Raw genomic sequence first — 14,866 nt, forward strand, 5'->3', positions numbered from 1 at the left:
TTTGACCACTCTTGTATACAGCTAATTTAGTAAACCGACTAATTTCTCTCTTATTCCATATATATTTATTCAATTGACTTCCTACCATACCAGTTTTGCTGATTCTGTTGTCTATTTCTATATTTAATTTACCATCTTCACTAAAAATCATGCCTAAGTAGCTGAAATGTTTCACTTGTTCCACAGGTTCTCCATTCACAACACAGTTGACATTTTCAATGATTCTGCCTATTTTTATTGCTGACCTTCATACCATATCTATTACAACAGCTATTCAATTTAGTCAGAGAATCTTCGACTTGTAGTAGATTTATTTAGAAGTATAACATCATCCGTAAAGCAAAGAGCTGACATTAACATCTCCAATTTGGATATCACGTTTAATACCACTTTCCTTCATGTGATCCATATAGATAATGAATAGCAGTGGATAATGTAGATCCTTGTCTCACACCAGATTTAACATTAAACCATCTTCCTGTATTTCCTTCAATTCTAACTGCTGACTTACAACTCAAATAAAGACTTGCTTGATATAATGTATTGCTTGATATAATGCCCCATTGACACCATATAACTGTAGCGTATTGAACAGCTTCTCTCTTGGCACCTTGTCATATGCCTTTTCCAAATCGACAACACTTAAATACAGAATGTTGAAAACATTCCTGGAATATTTTTTTATTACTCATCATATGTCGTTAAGTGTCGGAAAATCTGCACTTTCAAGTTCAGTTTCGGGAATAGAGAAAATTTTCAAGGGATCGAGCCTAATAAAAATGGAGGACATCCAATTTTATTATTTTAGCCAAACTCGCAGACAGTTACTATATCATATGCAGGGGCACTGTAATAATGAATGATTAAACTGTTTGACCAAAGTCCAGGTCTCTTCTTATGAACTTCAAACCTAACCGCCACTTGTACATAAGTGTTGCTTCACTTTTTGTGCTTGCTTAATGAATTCGAAGTGAACTATGGCTTTACGATTAAAAAAAAAAACCAGCATGGTGACATTTCCACCTTTTCTGGTCTGGGTAAAAGCCTTTTTCATAGTGTGCTTTAGAATTTTGTTCCAGGGTTGTACTGAAAGCAGTTTTATTCCCAGTTGTAGCCATCAAAAATAGCCAATTGTAAAGAAAACATACATCAAGTTGTCACTGCTGCTTTAGAACCTCACTCTAAATTCACAAAATCATTTTTGCAGAAATTTTTTTTATCCTCAAATCTCCAATCAAAAGCTTCCACTGTTATCTAAATTTAATTCATAATTCAGCCATTAACCACACACACACACACCGTACTTAATCGTTCTTTGGGCTCAACAAATTGACGCATTCTTTCCATGTTTAGTTAATTTGTGATTGACCCCAGTTCTTTCGTTTCTCAAGTTTTCCCATCTCTCTTTAAACCTCTGCCACTAAAATACATCAGACTAAGGCATCACCATAAACCACTATTAACATGATTGGTTTTCACTGGCACTTTATTCTAAATCCTCGTAAAACTTGGTGTACTGTTCTAAATTCGTTCATTTTTCTACTGAAAGCAATAAACATGCCAGGACAATCTAATATTGCTTGTTTTCAATGACAGCACATGTCCAAACATGCAGTTACATGGTTTTGCCTGACTCGCCACACACGCAGTAGCATGAAGATATTCCAGGAATTTGTCGCACCTTGTACAGCGTAAAACATTAGGACCTTGTTTACCTACTCTCAGCTGTCATATATGATCCTCTTGTACCATCATATTCTAGTAATGTGCCTATAAAGGACAATGAAGGAGTACGAGCTGACAATTTATTTAAATTGTGTTCTGTATTATCTTTAATCACACAAAAATATGATAGCACAGCAGGACCAAATGTTACACTGCCTATGAATTAACCACAGATGATAGCTGTTTTTCTTAAAGAGAACCAGGGAAAACAATGAAAACCCAACTAATCTTAACATAAAAATTATGCCAGGGAAGGTACCATCAAAATAAGCATCAATGAAAAAAAAAAAGGGGGGGGGGGATAACACAGGGATTAGAGAAATATGCTCTATAGAAAGAAGTTAGTGTGTGTGTTGGGCCACCGCCATGAAAGCCCGTTCAGTTCTAGCGATCTGACTAGGACTTTCTTTTTTTTTTTTTGACCGTTTCTTGAGCTAGTCAATCTGCCACACAGGCAAGAGGTCCCCCCCCAAAAAAAAAAACTCAACTATTTCAGAAAATATAGTGTAAGGGAAAATAAAATTGCAAAACTTGCATACTGTACTCACCTTGCTCAGTGCCAATTAAAATCAGATTGTCGTGAGCCAGGTATTCTGTGATTGGCTGACAATAGTTGGCCTGAGCTTTGGTTTGAGAAAATGAGTGGCTATTGCTTTATAACCCATTATTTTTGGATATCTCTGGCCTGGACACCCTGTATATTAAAGGAGAAAGGGTAAAGAAATTTAAAAACAAATGAACCAGCGTTCAGCTAAATCCAAAGAAAAACCGAGATAGCCTGAAAAAAAAATGGTGGACTTGAAAATTCAGTTAGGTCTTGAAAAAGAGGAAATCTTATCAAAAGTCCCTGGTAGTTAACTCAACAGGTACCCTTAAATAACTGTGGGGAAAAATGTGAAAGTAGTTGAACACAAAGGACCTGAAAATAATACTGAGGTGGCTGTAACTCAGTTGATGAAGTCAGCACAAACTCACTCAAATCAACAAGAAACTACTGAAGTCCAACACTATAGATACCATGTCATTAGTAAATGGATAAAAATGAAATTCAAAGGCAAAAGTAGTTTTAGTATTTTATTTTTACAACTTGAAATAAATTTTTACAGATTTATTTCAAAATACAATATTCAGTCATTGTCTTCCTCATCCTCTTCATCTTCACTATTGATCTGGAAGTACCTTAGCTCGTAAGAGTCCTTTACACTAGCAACAACTCTTAACCAATCACGAAGATTATTTTTCTTCAAATACTTTTTTGTTAAGTATTTTAGATATCTGTAACAATAAAAGTTTCAGGTTAAGAAAAGTTATTGCATAATTTGTACTCACAACATGATTTTTCATTTGTAGTCTTAAGAATATTGTTTATTAGTAGGCTATTTTATTCTCCTTAACTGAATGATTTTTCTGCTTGTATTTGAATAGAAAATTTCTAGAATGTGCCTTGAAGCAATAAAAAGTAGATAGTATGATGAGCTAAGAGAAGATTCCTATCAACAATTTTATGTAAAATTTATTTTTATTAGGCTTCTAAATTGATCCGACAAGTATGCCCACATTTTATTTAAAAGATTAACTTGGGTCAACTCAGATTTGCAAATGTTAAGTAGAGCTAATGTATATACAAGTTCTATTCTAATATTGTTTTTAATATCATTATGCTCTGATTCCAATCCTGTCACCACTAGGGTCTTATTTTCAGTGTACGATATGTGAAGGTTTTCGAGTTATCTTCAATCTGCAACCTCTTTTATTTCAATGCAGATAATTCTTCCAGAAATTAACCATTGTCATGCACACAATTCCAGAATATTAGGAAATTTTCCCAGTCCTTTTAAGTGATTAATGATTGTGAACTCCTTTCCAATGCAATGGCACCTCAATAGCATTCAATCACCTAATGTAAAAATAAAATAAAAATAATCCAATGGGTGTTTGGTGAGAATGAAACTTTTATGCTTGAACCCTGATGGCTCACACTATGATGAAAGGCATATTGTCTTCAAGAGTATACTGTAGTTTCATTAAGTTTAAGTATTTTCCTCACTGCTTACCAAACAGAAGCCTAAGATAACAAAAGCCAAAACACACTTTATTTCATCTTGTCTCATAAATATAAAGCCAACTTCTAAGTTAATCAGTTTCCTTAGTTTGGCTATGAACTTTGTATTTTGTATATTCTTTCATATACTTAAGAGATTTCTAAAAAAACAAGTAGCTTTTATCAGATGAAAAAAAATATTTTAGTTATACAGTAATTTTATTTTATTTTTTTAAATGCCCAACTATCAAATTTTGGCATTACACCAATTATTAACTTTAGACTTCCATATCCTTTGGACAGTAAAGATGCATATAAAACTTTCCCAAGATAGAGAACTTAACTCAGTAGTTTCTTAGAACTTTCACCTTTCTAGCTTGCCTACTCTTTATTTCCTAGCATTCCTGTTACCCAGCGACAGCTGTTCTAAAACAACTACCATTATGACAGCGCTCACATGCTGTACAGTAAAAGTGACATGTTGAAAGCTTTTTCAATTGGTTATACTATAAATTAAAGATGCCAATAAATTATTCTTGGTTTCATCCTTTAAGCAAGCATAAGCAAACAATGTTTGTGTATGAAGTATCTTCACAATTTGGCTACTTGTATGTAGAGGCTCAACATTAATTGCCTTAGTATCCCATAATGCAAGGCACATATCCTTACAGGTATAATGCTATGCATTATGGGAACAGCCACTACCCAGAAGAGAGAGATCAAGGATGAAGCAATGCAGAAGTCACTGGCCCTTCTTCCCATAATGCATAGCATTATACATGTGCATTGTCTTGTCTTGCTAAAAGAGACATTAATCATATATATATATATATATATATACAAGTAGTCAAAAGGTGTCACACATTATTAAAATAGTATGAATTAAAGGAGAGATGAGGTGCTTACAGGTGAAAGCTGTATAACTGACAGGAGACCTCCACATAGCCTTTAAAGGAATGCAGAGAACATGACAGAATTACATGTCGGCCGGGGTATTGACCAGTTAAAAAAAGGCCCAAAATTGTTGCCAGAGCACTATGGCAAACAGCAAAAAGTCAGCTACTAGAACAAATCCTGAAACACATCAACTCAACATCACCAGTCTTTGAAACTTGAATGGCAAAGAAATGGAACTAGCAGAAGAATTGGATAAGTACCAGATCAACACAATAGAGGTGACTGAAACAAAAGACATAACCTGGCGAAATCTTTCCAAGTAATAAATACAAAATGTTATATTCAGGCAATAACAATCCAGGAAAAGAAGTAGCTATAATATTCAACACTAAATACAAGGCTAATCTTCTTGAGTGGCAGGAAATATCAAGTAGTGATATGGGCAAATATCAGAATAGGAAACTGGATGACTTATTTGTGCCGGTGGTCCCAATCCTCACCTTCTTGTTTTAAGGCTTGAGAATGCAACTGACACTACGAAAAAGGAAAAGTTGATCCTTGTTAGAGATCAATATAGCAGAGTAGAAAATGATTGTCAGACACAGAAACATTTTGGGAAAATTTGGAGAAAAGAGCAGAGCTAATAATACTGACAAATACCTGTTGGATTTCTGCACAGGACATGGATTGGTCATTACTAACACCAAGTTCCAACATACAAATTCACATGGACAGAGGAGGCAAGGAATAAAAAAGTCTCATTATGTTATTGTTGATAGTGATGTATTCTCACCAAGATTAAAGGACACGAGTGTACAGAGGATTTAAAATTTGAAGTGATCACCATTTAGTCTTGAGCAGAATAATATTGAATTTCACTAAAAAGAACAACACATAAGAAAGTATTAAAGTGAATAAAAGTTGAGCAGCTCTCAGATTAAACTATAGACTAAAATACACAAACATTCTTTTTTTTCTGAGATGACATCTCTCCCCCCAGTTGGAGAGAGTGGAATTGGAAGGGCGAGATATCATTAGTGCTTGGAAAATTGTGAAGAAATATTTGTTAGCAGTAATAATAAACTGTAATCCACGAGTGAAGATGAGAACACAATTTGGTGTAAAGTGGATGACAAACAATATTAAACAGAACTGCGGGTGAAAAGAGATTATGGAAGAGATATAAGGAGAGGGGTGGAGAGCAGATGCATGAAGAATATGAGACTCAGGAGAGTGACTAGTATGGTGAGGAAGGCAAAACTGGAATATGAGAAGGGATTGGCATTAAGATCCAAAGAAAATCATAGGGAATTTTTTTAGCTATGTGGCCAGTAGGAGGAGAAATGATTGTGGAAGAATGACATTGTGGGATAAAAATGGGAATAGAGTGACTAATGTAGAGGACATAGTAGAGTTGTTCAACGCACTTTATTGGAGTATTTCATCCTGGAGAAATAGGTTTTAATACTAGAGGGATAGGACAGGTTGGAGGTTTAGAGGAGAGTGTTCCAAATACTAAGTATTCTGGATGTCAGTAAAGCTGTGGGACTGGATGGTATTTAATCACAGGTTTTGAGAGAATGGGCTAAAGAACTAACAGCTCCGTTGACCTGGCTTTTCAATGAAAGTCTGGCTACAGTAAAGGTACCAACGGAATGGAAGGAAGGTAAGATAGTGACATTGCATAATGGCGATAGCAGACTGGAAGTGTCTAATTACAGGCCAGTTTGTCACATTACAGAGGATGTGTCATCAGCAGTTGTTAAGGTTTTGCAGAAATTAGTGAGAGACCATACACAGTGTTGGGAAGATGAGAGTAATGTTATCTGTGAGAATCAACATGGATTTGTTAAGGGGCACTCTTGCTTTAGTAATATGATTGCCTTTTATAATAAAGTGACAAGAGCAGTTGATGAGGGAATGGTATATGCTGCCATTTTTTTTGGATTTTGCAAAGGCATTTGATAGGGTATCATATGATAAGCTGATACATAAGTTGCAGCACATAGGTTTAGATGTTGGGTTAGTCAACTGGATTCAGGATTGGCTGTCTGATAGGTATCAAAGAGTTATGAATGGTAGGGCAATATCAAAGAGGCAGAAAGTTACAAGTGGAGGTCCACAGGGCTCAGTACTGGGACCTGCATTGTTTAACCTTTATATCAATGACATTGTCAATGGATTGCAAGGGGATATTCAGTTGTTTGCAGATGATGTGAAGCTGGGCAGGGTTATTAGTAATAATGCAGATGTGGCAGCCCAGCAAGAGGATTTGAATAAACTGGACAGATGGGTAAATGAATGGGAGAGGTCGGTTTAATGCAGCAAAATTTAGTCTTGAAGTTTGGGGTATGTCAATGGAAGGCTGCATACTCAATTGGAGGAGCTGTACTGCAGGAACTAAGGGAGACAAGAGATGGGGGGGGGGGATGACGATTAATAGAAAACTGAAATTCAGAGAGCATACAGCGAAAGTGATCTGGGGACCATCCCTGGAAGTTACAAAAGGATGCTGTGAGCAAGAGGATGAGGAGTGGTTTCTTTGCGTGGAGGGTGGTTGAGCTGTGGAATGCATTGCTGCCTGATAGAATGGTGAGAGTAAGAACGGTTAATGAGTTCAAGGAATTCATGTGTTCAGGAATGACAGGGAGAATAAAATGGGGGAGGAGTATTGTTGATGATAGCTGATGAGCTGCAGCCAAGGAGAATAAAAGTTGAATTGCAGGATAGAGAAAAGAACACATTTGAGGCCATTTGGTGTAAGATTGTGGCTAGCAGAACTAAATATACAATTGGGTGCTGCTATAGACCAGGTGATGGAAAAGATGGTGGTGACAGTATGCACAAGCAAATAGAAGAAATGAGTGGAAGGAGGGTGATTATTATGGGAGATTTCAACTATGGTCGCATTGATTGGAGTGAGGAGAGGACACACGGGAGGAAAGAATTGGATTTTATGCGGTTATTAAGGGATAACTATCTGCGACAGCATATAATGGAAAATACTAGGGGTCAGAGTGCTTGACCTAGTAATTACATCTGAGGATTTGACTGTAACAAATATGACCACATTGCCACCAATCGGTGAGAGTGATCATAGGGTCTTGACTTGGGAGGTGGCTAAAGGTGTAGAATTTTCAATTAAGACAGGGTACATGTGGAATTATCGGGCTGGAAAGTATGACAAGCTTAGGAGTTTGATTGGTTCAGTGCATTGGCATGTACAACTGCAAGGACTAGAAGTCAATAGGGCATGGGAGGTAGTTAAGAAGTGTTTGCATGAAGCAATGGCTGACTGTATACCTAGAGTCCGAATAATAAATCAACTAGGGATTAAATGGATGAATAACACCATTAAGCTTGAGCTGCAAAAAAGAAACAACTATGGAGGGAATTTAAGGAGAAAGGTGACCGGCAGACACACGAACGCTAACGAGTGTGGTAAGAAAAGCAAAAAAGGATTACGAAAGAACATTTGCCATGAGGCTAAAGAAAATCCTAAACAGTTTTTTAGATATGTAGCAAGTAAAAGGAAAAATGTACTTGGCAGAATGATTTTAAAGAATGCCGATGGTAGGGAGGTAATGAATCAGTTGATATAGTTGAGTTACTGAGTGAGCACTTTGCAAGAATATATCATCCAGGTGGTGACATTGCAGAAACGAATGTACCAGTAGATTATACGGGAATTGTGGTGAATGAAGTGGAGGTGAGTAGTCTATTGCATAACCTCAATGTCAATACATCTGTGGGATTGAATGGTATACCAGCTCGTGTTGTACGAGAAGCAGCTAAAGAATTGTCAGTATCCTTGACCATTTTGTTTAATTTGAGTCTCGGGTCAGGGTTAGTCCCGAGGGGATGGAAAGAGGGGAAAATAGTTCCACTACATAAAGGTGGTTCCAAGACTGCTGTTGTAAATTACCGACCGATTAGCATATCAGGAATCATTGTCAAGGTCTTAGAGAAATTAGTCAAGAAAAGAATACAGGATAGATGAAAATGGGATATTGTATAGGGAACAAAATGGTTTTGGGAAGGGTAGATCATGCCACAGTAACTTGCTCACGTTTTATAACACAATGACGGCTGAACTGGATAGGGGTAATGGGTTTACAGTAATACTATTGGACCTTGCCAAGGCTTTTGATAGGATACCACATAGAACCCTAATCAGTAAACTGGAGCAGATGGGGATAGATATAGGGTTGGTGAGATGGATAGGAGGGTGGTTGAAGGAGAGATACCAGAGAGTGGTTTATTCAGGAGTGGAGTCTAAAAGACGGATTGTGACTAGTGGAGTGCCACAGGGCTCTGTTCTTGGACCACTGCTTTTCAATTTGTTCATCAATGATAAGATTTGAAAGGAAGTGTTCACTTGTTTGCTGATGATGCAAAGTTGGGTAGAGCAATTATGAGTGCACAGGATGTCAAAATTTTACAGGATGATTTGGATAGTTTGGAGGACTGTGCTAAGGAGAATGGATGTCAATTTAATGTGCCAAAGTGTAAGGTTATGCACTTTGGGGTGAAAAGAATAGCAGCAGTATATCGCATTGGTGGAACCATACTCCAGGAGACTGATGAGGCCAGGGATTTGGGAGTGTTGGTGGATAGGGAATTGAAGTTTAGGGGACATATTGCAAAAGTGACTAAAACAGCTCACCAAATCACTTGACTTCTGAAAAATACTTTAACATGTAGAGACAAACAAGTTATTGTTCCTCTGTATCGAGCCTTGATAAGACCCCATCTGGACTACTGTGCCCAGTTATGGGCACCAGGGTTTCTTTGTGATTGGGAGGAAGTGGAGAGGATCCAGAGACGAGTGACCAAGATGATAGCAGGTCTGTGGAATGAACCTTATGAGAATAGGTTGAAGATTTGTGGGTTGCAGAAATTGGTCGATAGGCGAAAGAGGGGTGATATGATTGAGACATTCAAATTACTGAAGGGTTTCTATAAGATTGATCCAGAAGATATTTTTGAAAATATGACTGGTGGTGGTAGGACTAGTGGCCATACATGGAAGCTGGGCAAGAGCGTGGTTGACAAGGGTGTTAGAGCTAGGTTTTTTACTTGGAGAGTAGTGAATGAGTGGAATAAGTTTCCAGAGTCTGTTGTGGGTGCTATGACTGTGAATGAGTTCAAGGCAAGATATGATAGATACTGTGTGAATGTCGAATAGTTGTTCTTGACATGATGTTAGGGCCTCCCTCGATGAGTCTGTCAACTCCTTGGAGTTGCCCGGAACAACAACAATAATAATAATGGTATGATACTGTTTCCTAGGAATGTCCTCCCATGATGTCTCTCTTGATTCCATGGAAGGCATGAATAATAATAATCTTTTCTATCAGCAAGAATAGAAAAATCAGAACTTTATGGTGGACACAGGAAGATAAAGAGGCAGTGAAAGGAAAGAAGTTCCTGAAATAAGCCAGCTTGTGCTCTTAGAGAATACAGAGACAAATGTAAAAAAACCTAAACACCGTGAAACTAGCTAAACCAAAGTCATGGGAAGATTTTGGCACGAACACAGAAAAGAAATATCAAGAAGGTGGTAAGATATTCTGGAGGTTGTTGAAGCTTAGAAATGAAAGAAAGAGTGCTGTAAAAGGAGTTAGAGATGATAAAGGTGAGATGAAAATGGGAGAAAAAAGATATCCTTGAAGTAAGGAGTCATTACTTCGAAAAATTGCTAAATGAAACAAGCAGTGATAGCACAGTGGTAAAAAACACTCAACACGCATACAGTCAGGAATACATATCCATACTTGAAGTAGAAAAAGCCATCAAAGGCTTGAAATGTGGAGAGGCAGCAGGAATAGATGATATTCGACCAGAGATGCTGAAGTATGTGAAGTATGGGTATAAAAAGTCTTACAGTGGCTGCACTGCATAGTTCAGAAGGCCTGAACAGAGGGACAAATTCCTGATGATCGAAGTAGAGCCCTGATAGTACCCACATATAAAAAGGAAAATAAAACTGAATGTGAGAATTGCAGAGGTATTTCCCTACTGAGTGTTCCTGGCAAGATTTATGCCAGTATATTTGAGAAACAGTTCAGAAGAATTGTGGAAGAAAAGCTTGGTGAAGAACAAGCTGGATTCAGGCCAAATAGAGGCTGTCAGGATCAGATCTTCACTTTGCGACAAATAGTTGAGAAAGCATGGGAATATAACAAAGATCTGTATTTAAGTTTTGTCAATCTGGAAAAGGCATATGACAAGGTGCCAAGAGAGAAGCTATTCAATATGCTACAGTTATATGGTGTCAATGGGGCATTATATCAAGCAATACTTAGCCTTTATCTGAGTTGTAGGTCAGCAGTTAGAATTGAAGGAAGTACAGAAGATGATTTGATATTAAATCTGGTGTACATCCCCTGTTATTCATTATGAAGGAAATCAGTATTAAACTTGACATCAAAATTGGAGATGTTAATCTCAGATCTTTATTTCATTCAGATGATGTTATATTTCAAAATAAATCTGCTAGAAGTCTACAAGATTCCCTGACTAAATTGAATAACTGAATTGAATTTAATAAATTTGGAATGAAAATCAATAATAATAAGACAAAAAAGACAATGAAAATATGCAGAAACACTGAAAATATCAACTGCATCGTGAATGGAGAACCTATAGAACAAGTAAAATATTTCAGCTAATTAGGCACAATTTTTAGTGAAAGTGGTAAATTAAATATGGAAATTGACAACAGAATCAACAAAGTTGATATGGTAGGAAGTCAACTGAATGAGAGAGGAGAAAGATTAGCCAAACAAGTGTTCTCGGCCAGGTTGGCAGGAAAAATACCCAGATGACCAAAATATAGATGGATTGATATAGTAAAAAGTGCCTTAGAAGACAGAAATATAAGATCTGATAATGTTGAGTATTGACAGATAACAGATTGATTTTGGAGAAAAAGTGTTGATAGGAAGTTAACGAAGATGTCAATTTTTCATGTAGAACTATCATAATATCCTGTACACCCCTTGAGGGTACATGTCTGGAATTTGGCAGACTATTTCTGCATTACTTCAACCTTGGTATCTCTTCTGGACTTGCACTGATGATACCTCAATAAAGGTCAAAACCAATCTGAGTAGTGGTGCTTCCCACAATGCATTGCATTATACACATCTGAAAGGATGTGTGCTTTGCATTATGGGTTACTAAGGAACTTGATGCAAAGTCATTACTCTCTACATACATACAGGGTGTTCGGGATAAATTTGACATATTTATAATTAATTATATTTTTCCGTAAGTTACATGTATTAACACACACTTCTCTTCATTTAAAAGTTTGGACCCTTCTTCATTCATATACAAGATGTCAGAAAGGATGGATAGCTGGAACCCACCTGAATCATGGAAGAGAATAACTTGTATCATGATGATTCGTGCCCACCATCAAAATAAGGATATTACGACTGCTGCCCAATGCTCCCTGAATACAGTAAAAACAATCAGGCATGAACTAGAGACTTGCAATGGTGACTACGAGGATGTAGCAAGAAGAAAGATCCCTAGCAGACGATCTGATTGCGTTCGTACAGCAGAATTCCTCGCAAATCTGCAAGAACAGGTGTTGAAGAACCCTGGCATTGGAATTCGGGCTTTGTTCGTGGAGTTGCTAACTGTAGTCAAGCCCTGGATAACAAGGGTAGCCAATGGTAGGCCGTATGTATGGCAGCAGGATTCGGCCCCTTGCCACACCTCTGGGAAAAGTCAAAAATGGTTGTCTGAAAATTTCTACGACTTCACCAGTCCAAATGTTTGGCCTCCAAACTCCCCAGACCTTAACCCCATGGATTATTTTGTATGGGGCGCAGTTGAAAAAGACACCAATCGCACTTCCAGTAATACAAAAGCCCAGTTAATGGATAAAATTAAAACAGTTTTTGCGGCCCTTCCCAGGGAGACTGTAGCATCAGCTTGTTCGAGGTTCCGAAGCAGAATTGAAGCTGTGATCGATGCTAATGGTGGTTATTTTGAGTAAATCTTGTTGATAGTATTGTAATTAGCTCTGCCTGTAATGTTTTTTTGTCAATTCATTAAATTTAATAGATACAAAGAAGATTTTCTTTTTCCTTACGAAACTGTCAAATTTATCCCGAACACCCTGTATCCTAATCAGTCATGAAGGTTCTTCACACACAAGCATTGTTTGCTTATACTTGGGGTAAAGGATTAAACCAAGAATATAATTTGTCATTTTTAATATATAGTATAACCCAGTGAAAATCTTTCAATATTTAAATGAATCAGATAATTTTATATGATTATCTAACTCAATGTAACTGAAGCTTTCATTCGTACTTATAATTATGCATTTTTATCATTTACAAAGAATGAAAACAACCAAAGAGCTAAAAATTTGATTTTGAAACAATCTTTCTAATTTAACGTGTTTTCTCTACATAACATCAAAAAGGCATGCAAAATTCTCACATATGCACACAAACAAACAATCTATGGTTTAACAGACCATACCACTGTTTTCATAATGTACAATAAAATGTTACCTTTTGGAAAACTGAATATCAGCTGTAACCGTAAGCTTTGACTTGCTCCTCTCTATAGTAACTACATTGCCCAAGTTGTTTGTTTTCCCATTAACCTTAATACGCTCATGGAGAAATTTTTCCTGAAAACAAAGGCAACACTATTAATACTTTGGAACTGATCAGTACACTTCATATAATGAAATCCCAAAAAAACCAAATTTATCTAAACTTTTACATACATTATGGTGGGTTGCTTAAGAGTTAAAACTACATAACTGGGGGGATACCTTAACACAGCCCTTTCAGGAATGCTGAGAACTAATGGGACTTGTCCGGTTCTCACCATCTCATGGTGCACCCCATTGTTATCTACCTGAATACTAAACAAATGAAGATGGATTGGCAATTTGGGATTTCAACCAAATTATACTCTTATTGGATTAAAACCACAATGCAAAATGATAGCACAGCACGTATAGCAATTACTCAATTTAGTTAAGGTTAAGGAATCCTGCTTAAAGAGCTGAAATTTTTAACTTCAATTTTGACACCAGGATTTATACCACTTTCCTTCATAACATGATTCATATAGATGATCAATAACAGTGGAGATAATGTGCATACTCATCTCATACCTGATTTAACACCAAACTATACTCCTGTACCTTCATCAATTCTAACTGCTGACTTACAATTCACATACAGACTAGGTATGGCTTGATATAATGTCCCATTTATACCATTTAACTAATGTTTTGAACAGCTTTTCTCTTGGCACCTGGTCATATGCCTTTTCCAGATCTATAAAACTTAAACAGAGATCCTTGTTATATTCACATGATCTCTTAACTATTTGTCATCATCAGTTTCCTGATATGTACCCTCGTGGGGTGTATAGGATATCATGACAGTACTACATGATCAAACTACATTACAAAGTTCCTATCAACAATCTTCCTCCAAATCACTGCTTCATCCTGCCACTTTGACACCAAACACTTGTTTTACTAGCCTTTCCTTTCCCATTATGTTAAAGTGACCATACCATCTTAGACTAACTCTGCTAACAATGTGTTAGCAATGATAATCTCAGGTGACTGACCACTTAGTCATGGGAAAGGAAAGGTTAGCAAAATAAGTGTCCTTTGTCAATATGGAAGGAAAAAGACCCAGAGGACAATCAAGGTGTCTTAGAAGAGAGAAATGTAAGATCTGGTAATACTGAAATCTTATTAGATAAGAGATTAATTTGTATAAAAATTGTCAATAGGAAGTTCTTATGACATGAAAACTTACATCATTACTATTATAATATTCTGTACATCCCTAAGGGCACATGTCAGGAATTTGATAATGATATATATAATGTGTATATAAAAATAAGCATATCATTAGAAATACAATATAGCAAAAGTTGGAAGTAATTTCAAAAATTTGTTTGGCTCTTATCACTCAATTCACATTATTCATTACTTACTGCACAAACCACTTTCGTCACTAGTTGAATTATCTTGAATAGCAATTCAATAGGTTGAATCACAATAAGATCCTTCACAATTGGATACATCATAACTATTATTTTGCTGAGTATGCCATTGATTCTGCAAAAGTTGAAAAATAACCAACTCTTTCAATTTCACTGCATTATGCTTTGTTTCTACCATGAATAATATTTCTCTAA

The 14,866-nt window shown here is 36.6% G+C and overlaps 1 protein-coding gene across 1 annotated transcript in view; it reads right to left on the reverse strand.

Moving 5' to 3' along the window:
* Window positions 1-2,786: 2,786 nt before the first annotated feature.
* LOC150109409 (large ribosomal subunit protein eL22-like) overlaps window positions 2,787-14,866 on the reverse strand; it is a 43,746-nt gene continuing 31,666 nt past the window's right edge. Inside the window, exons 3-4 of the mRNA XM_090407970.1 lie at window positions 13,204-13,325; window positions 2,787-3,000 (exon numbers count right to left, since the gene is read on the reverse strand). Coding sequence (XP_090264096.1) covers window positions 2,853-3,000; window positions 13,204-13,325 — 270 coding nt within the window. The 3' untranslated portion in view covers window positions 2,787-2,852. The remainder of the gene's footprint in view (window positions 3,001-13,203; window positions 13,326-14,866) is intronic.

This window comes from Typopeltis vanoorti, chromosome 2 (assembly GCF_054136105.1).
Source record: "Typopeltis vanoorti isolate ZY-2024b chromosome 2, IOZ_Tvanoo_1.0, whole genome shotgun sequence".
NCBI classification, from domain to species: Eukaryota; Metazoa; Arthropoda; class Arachnida; order Uropygi; family Thelyphonidae; genus Typopeltis; species Typopeltis vanoorti.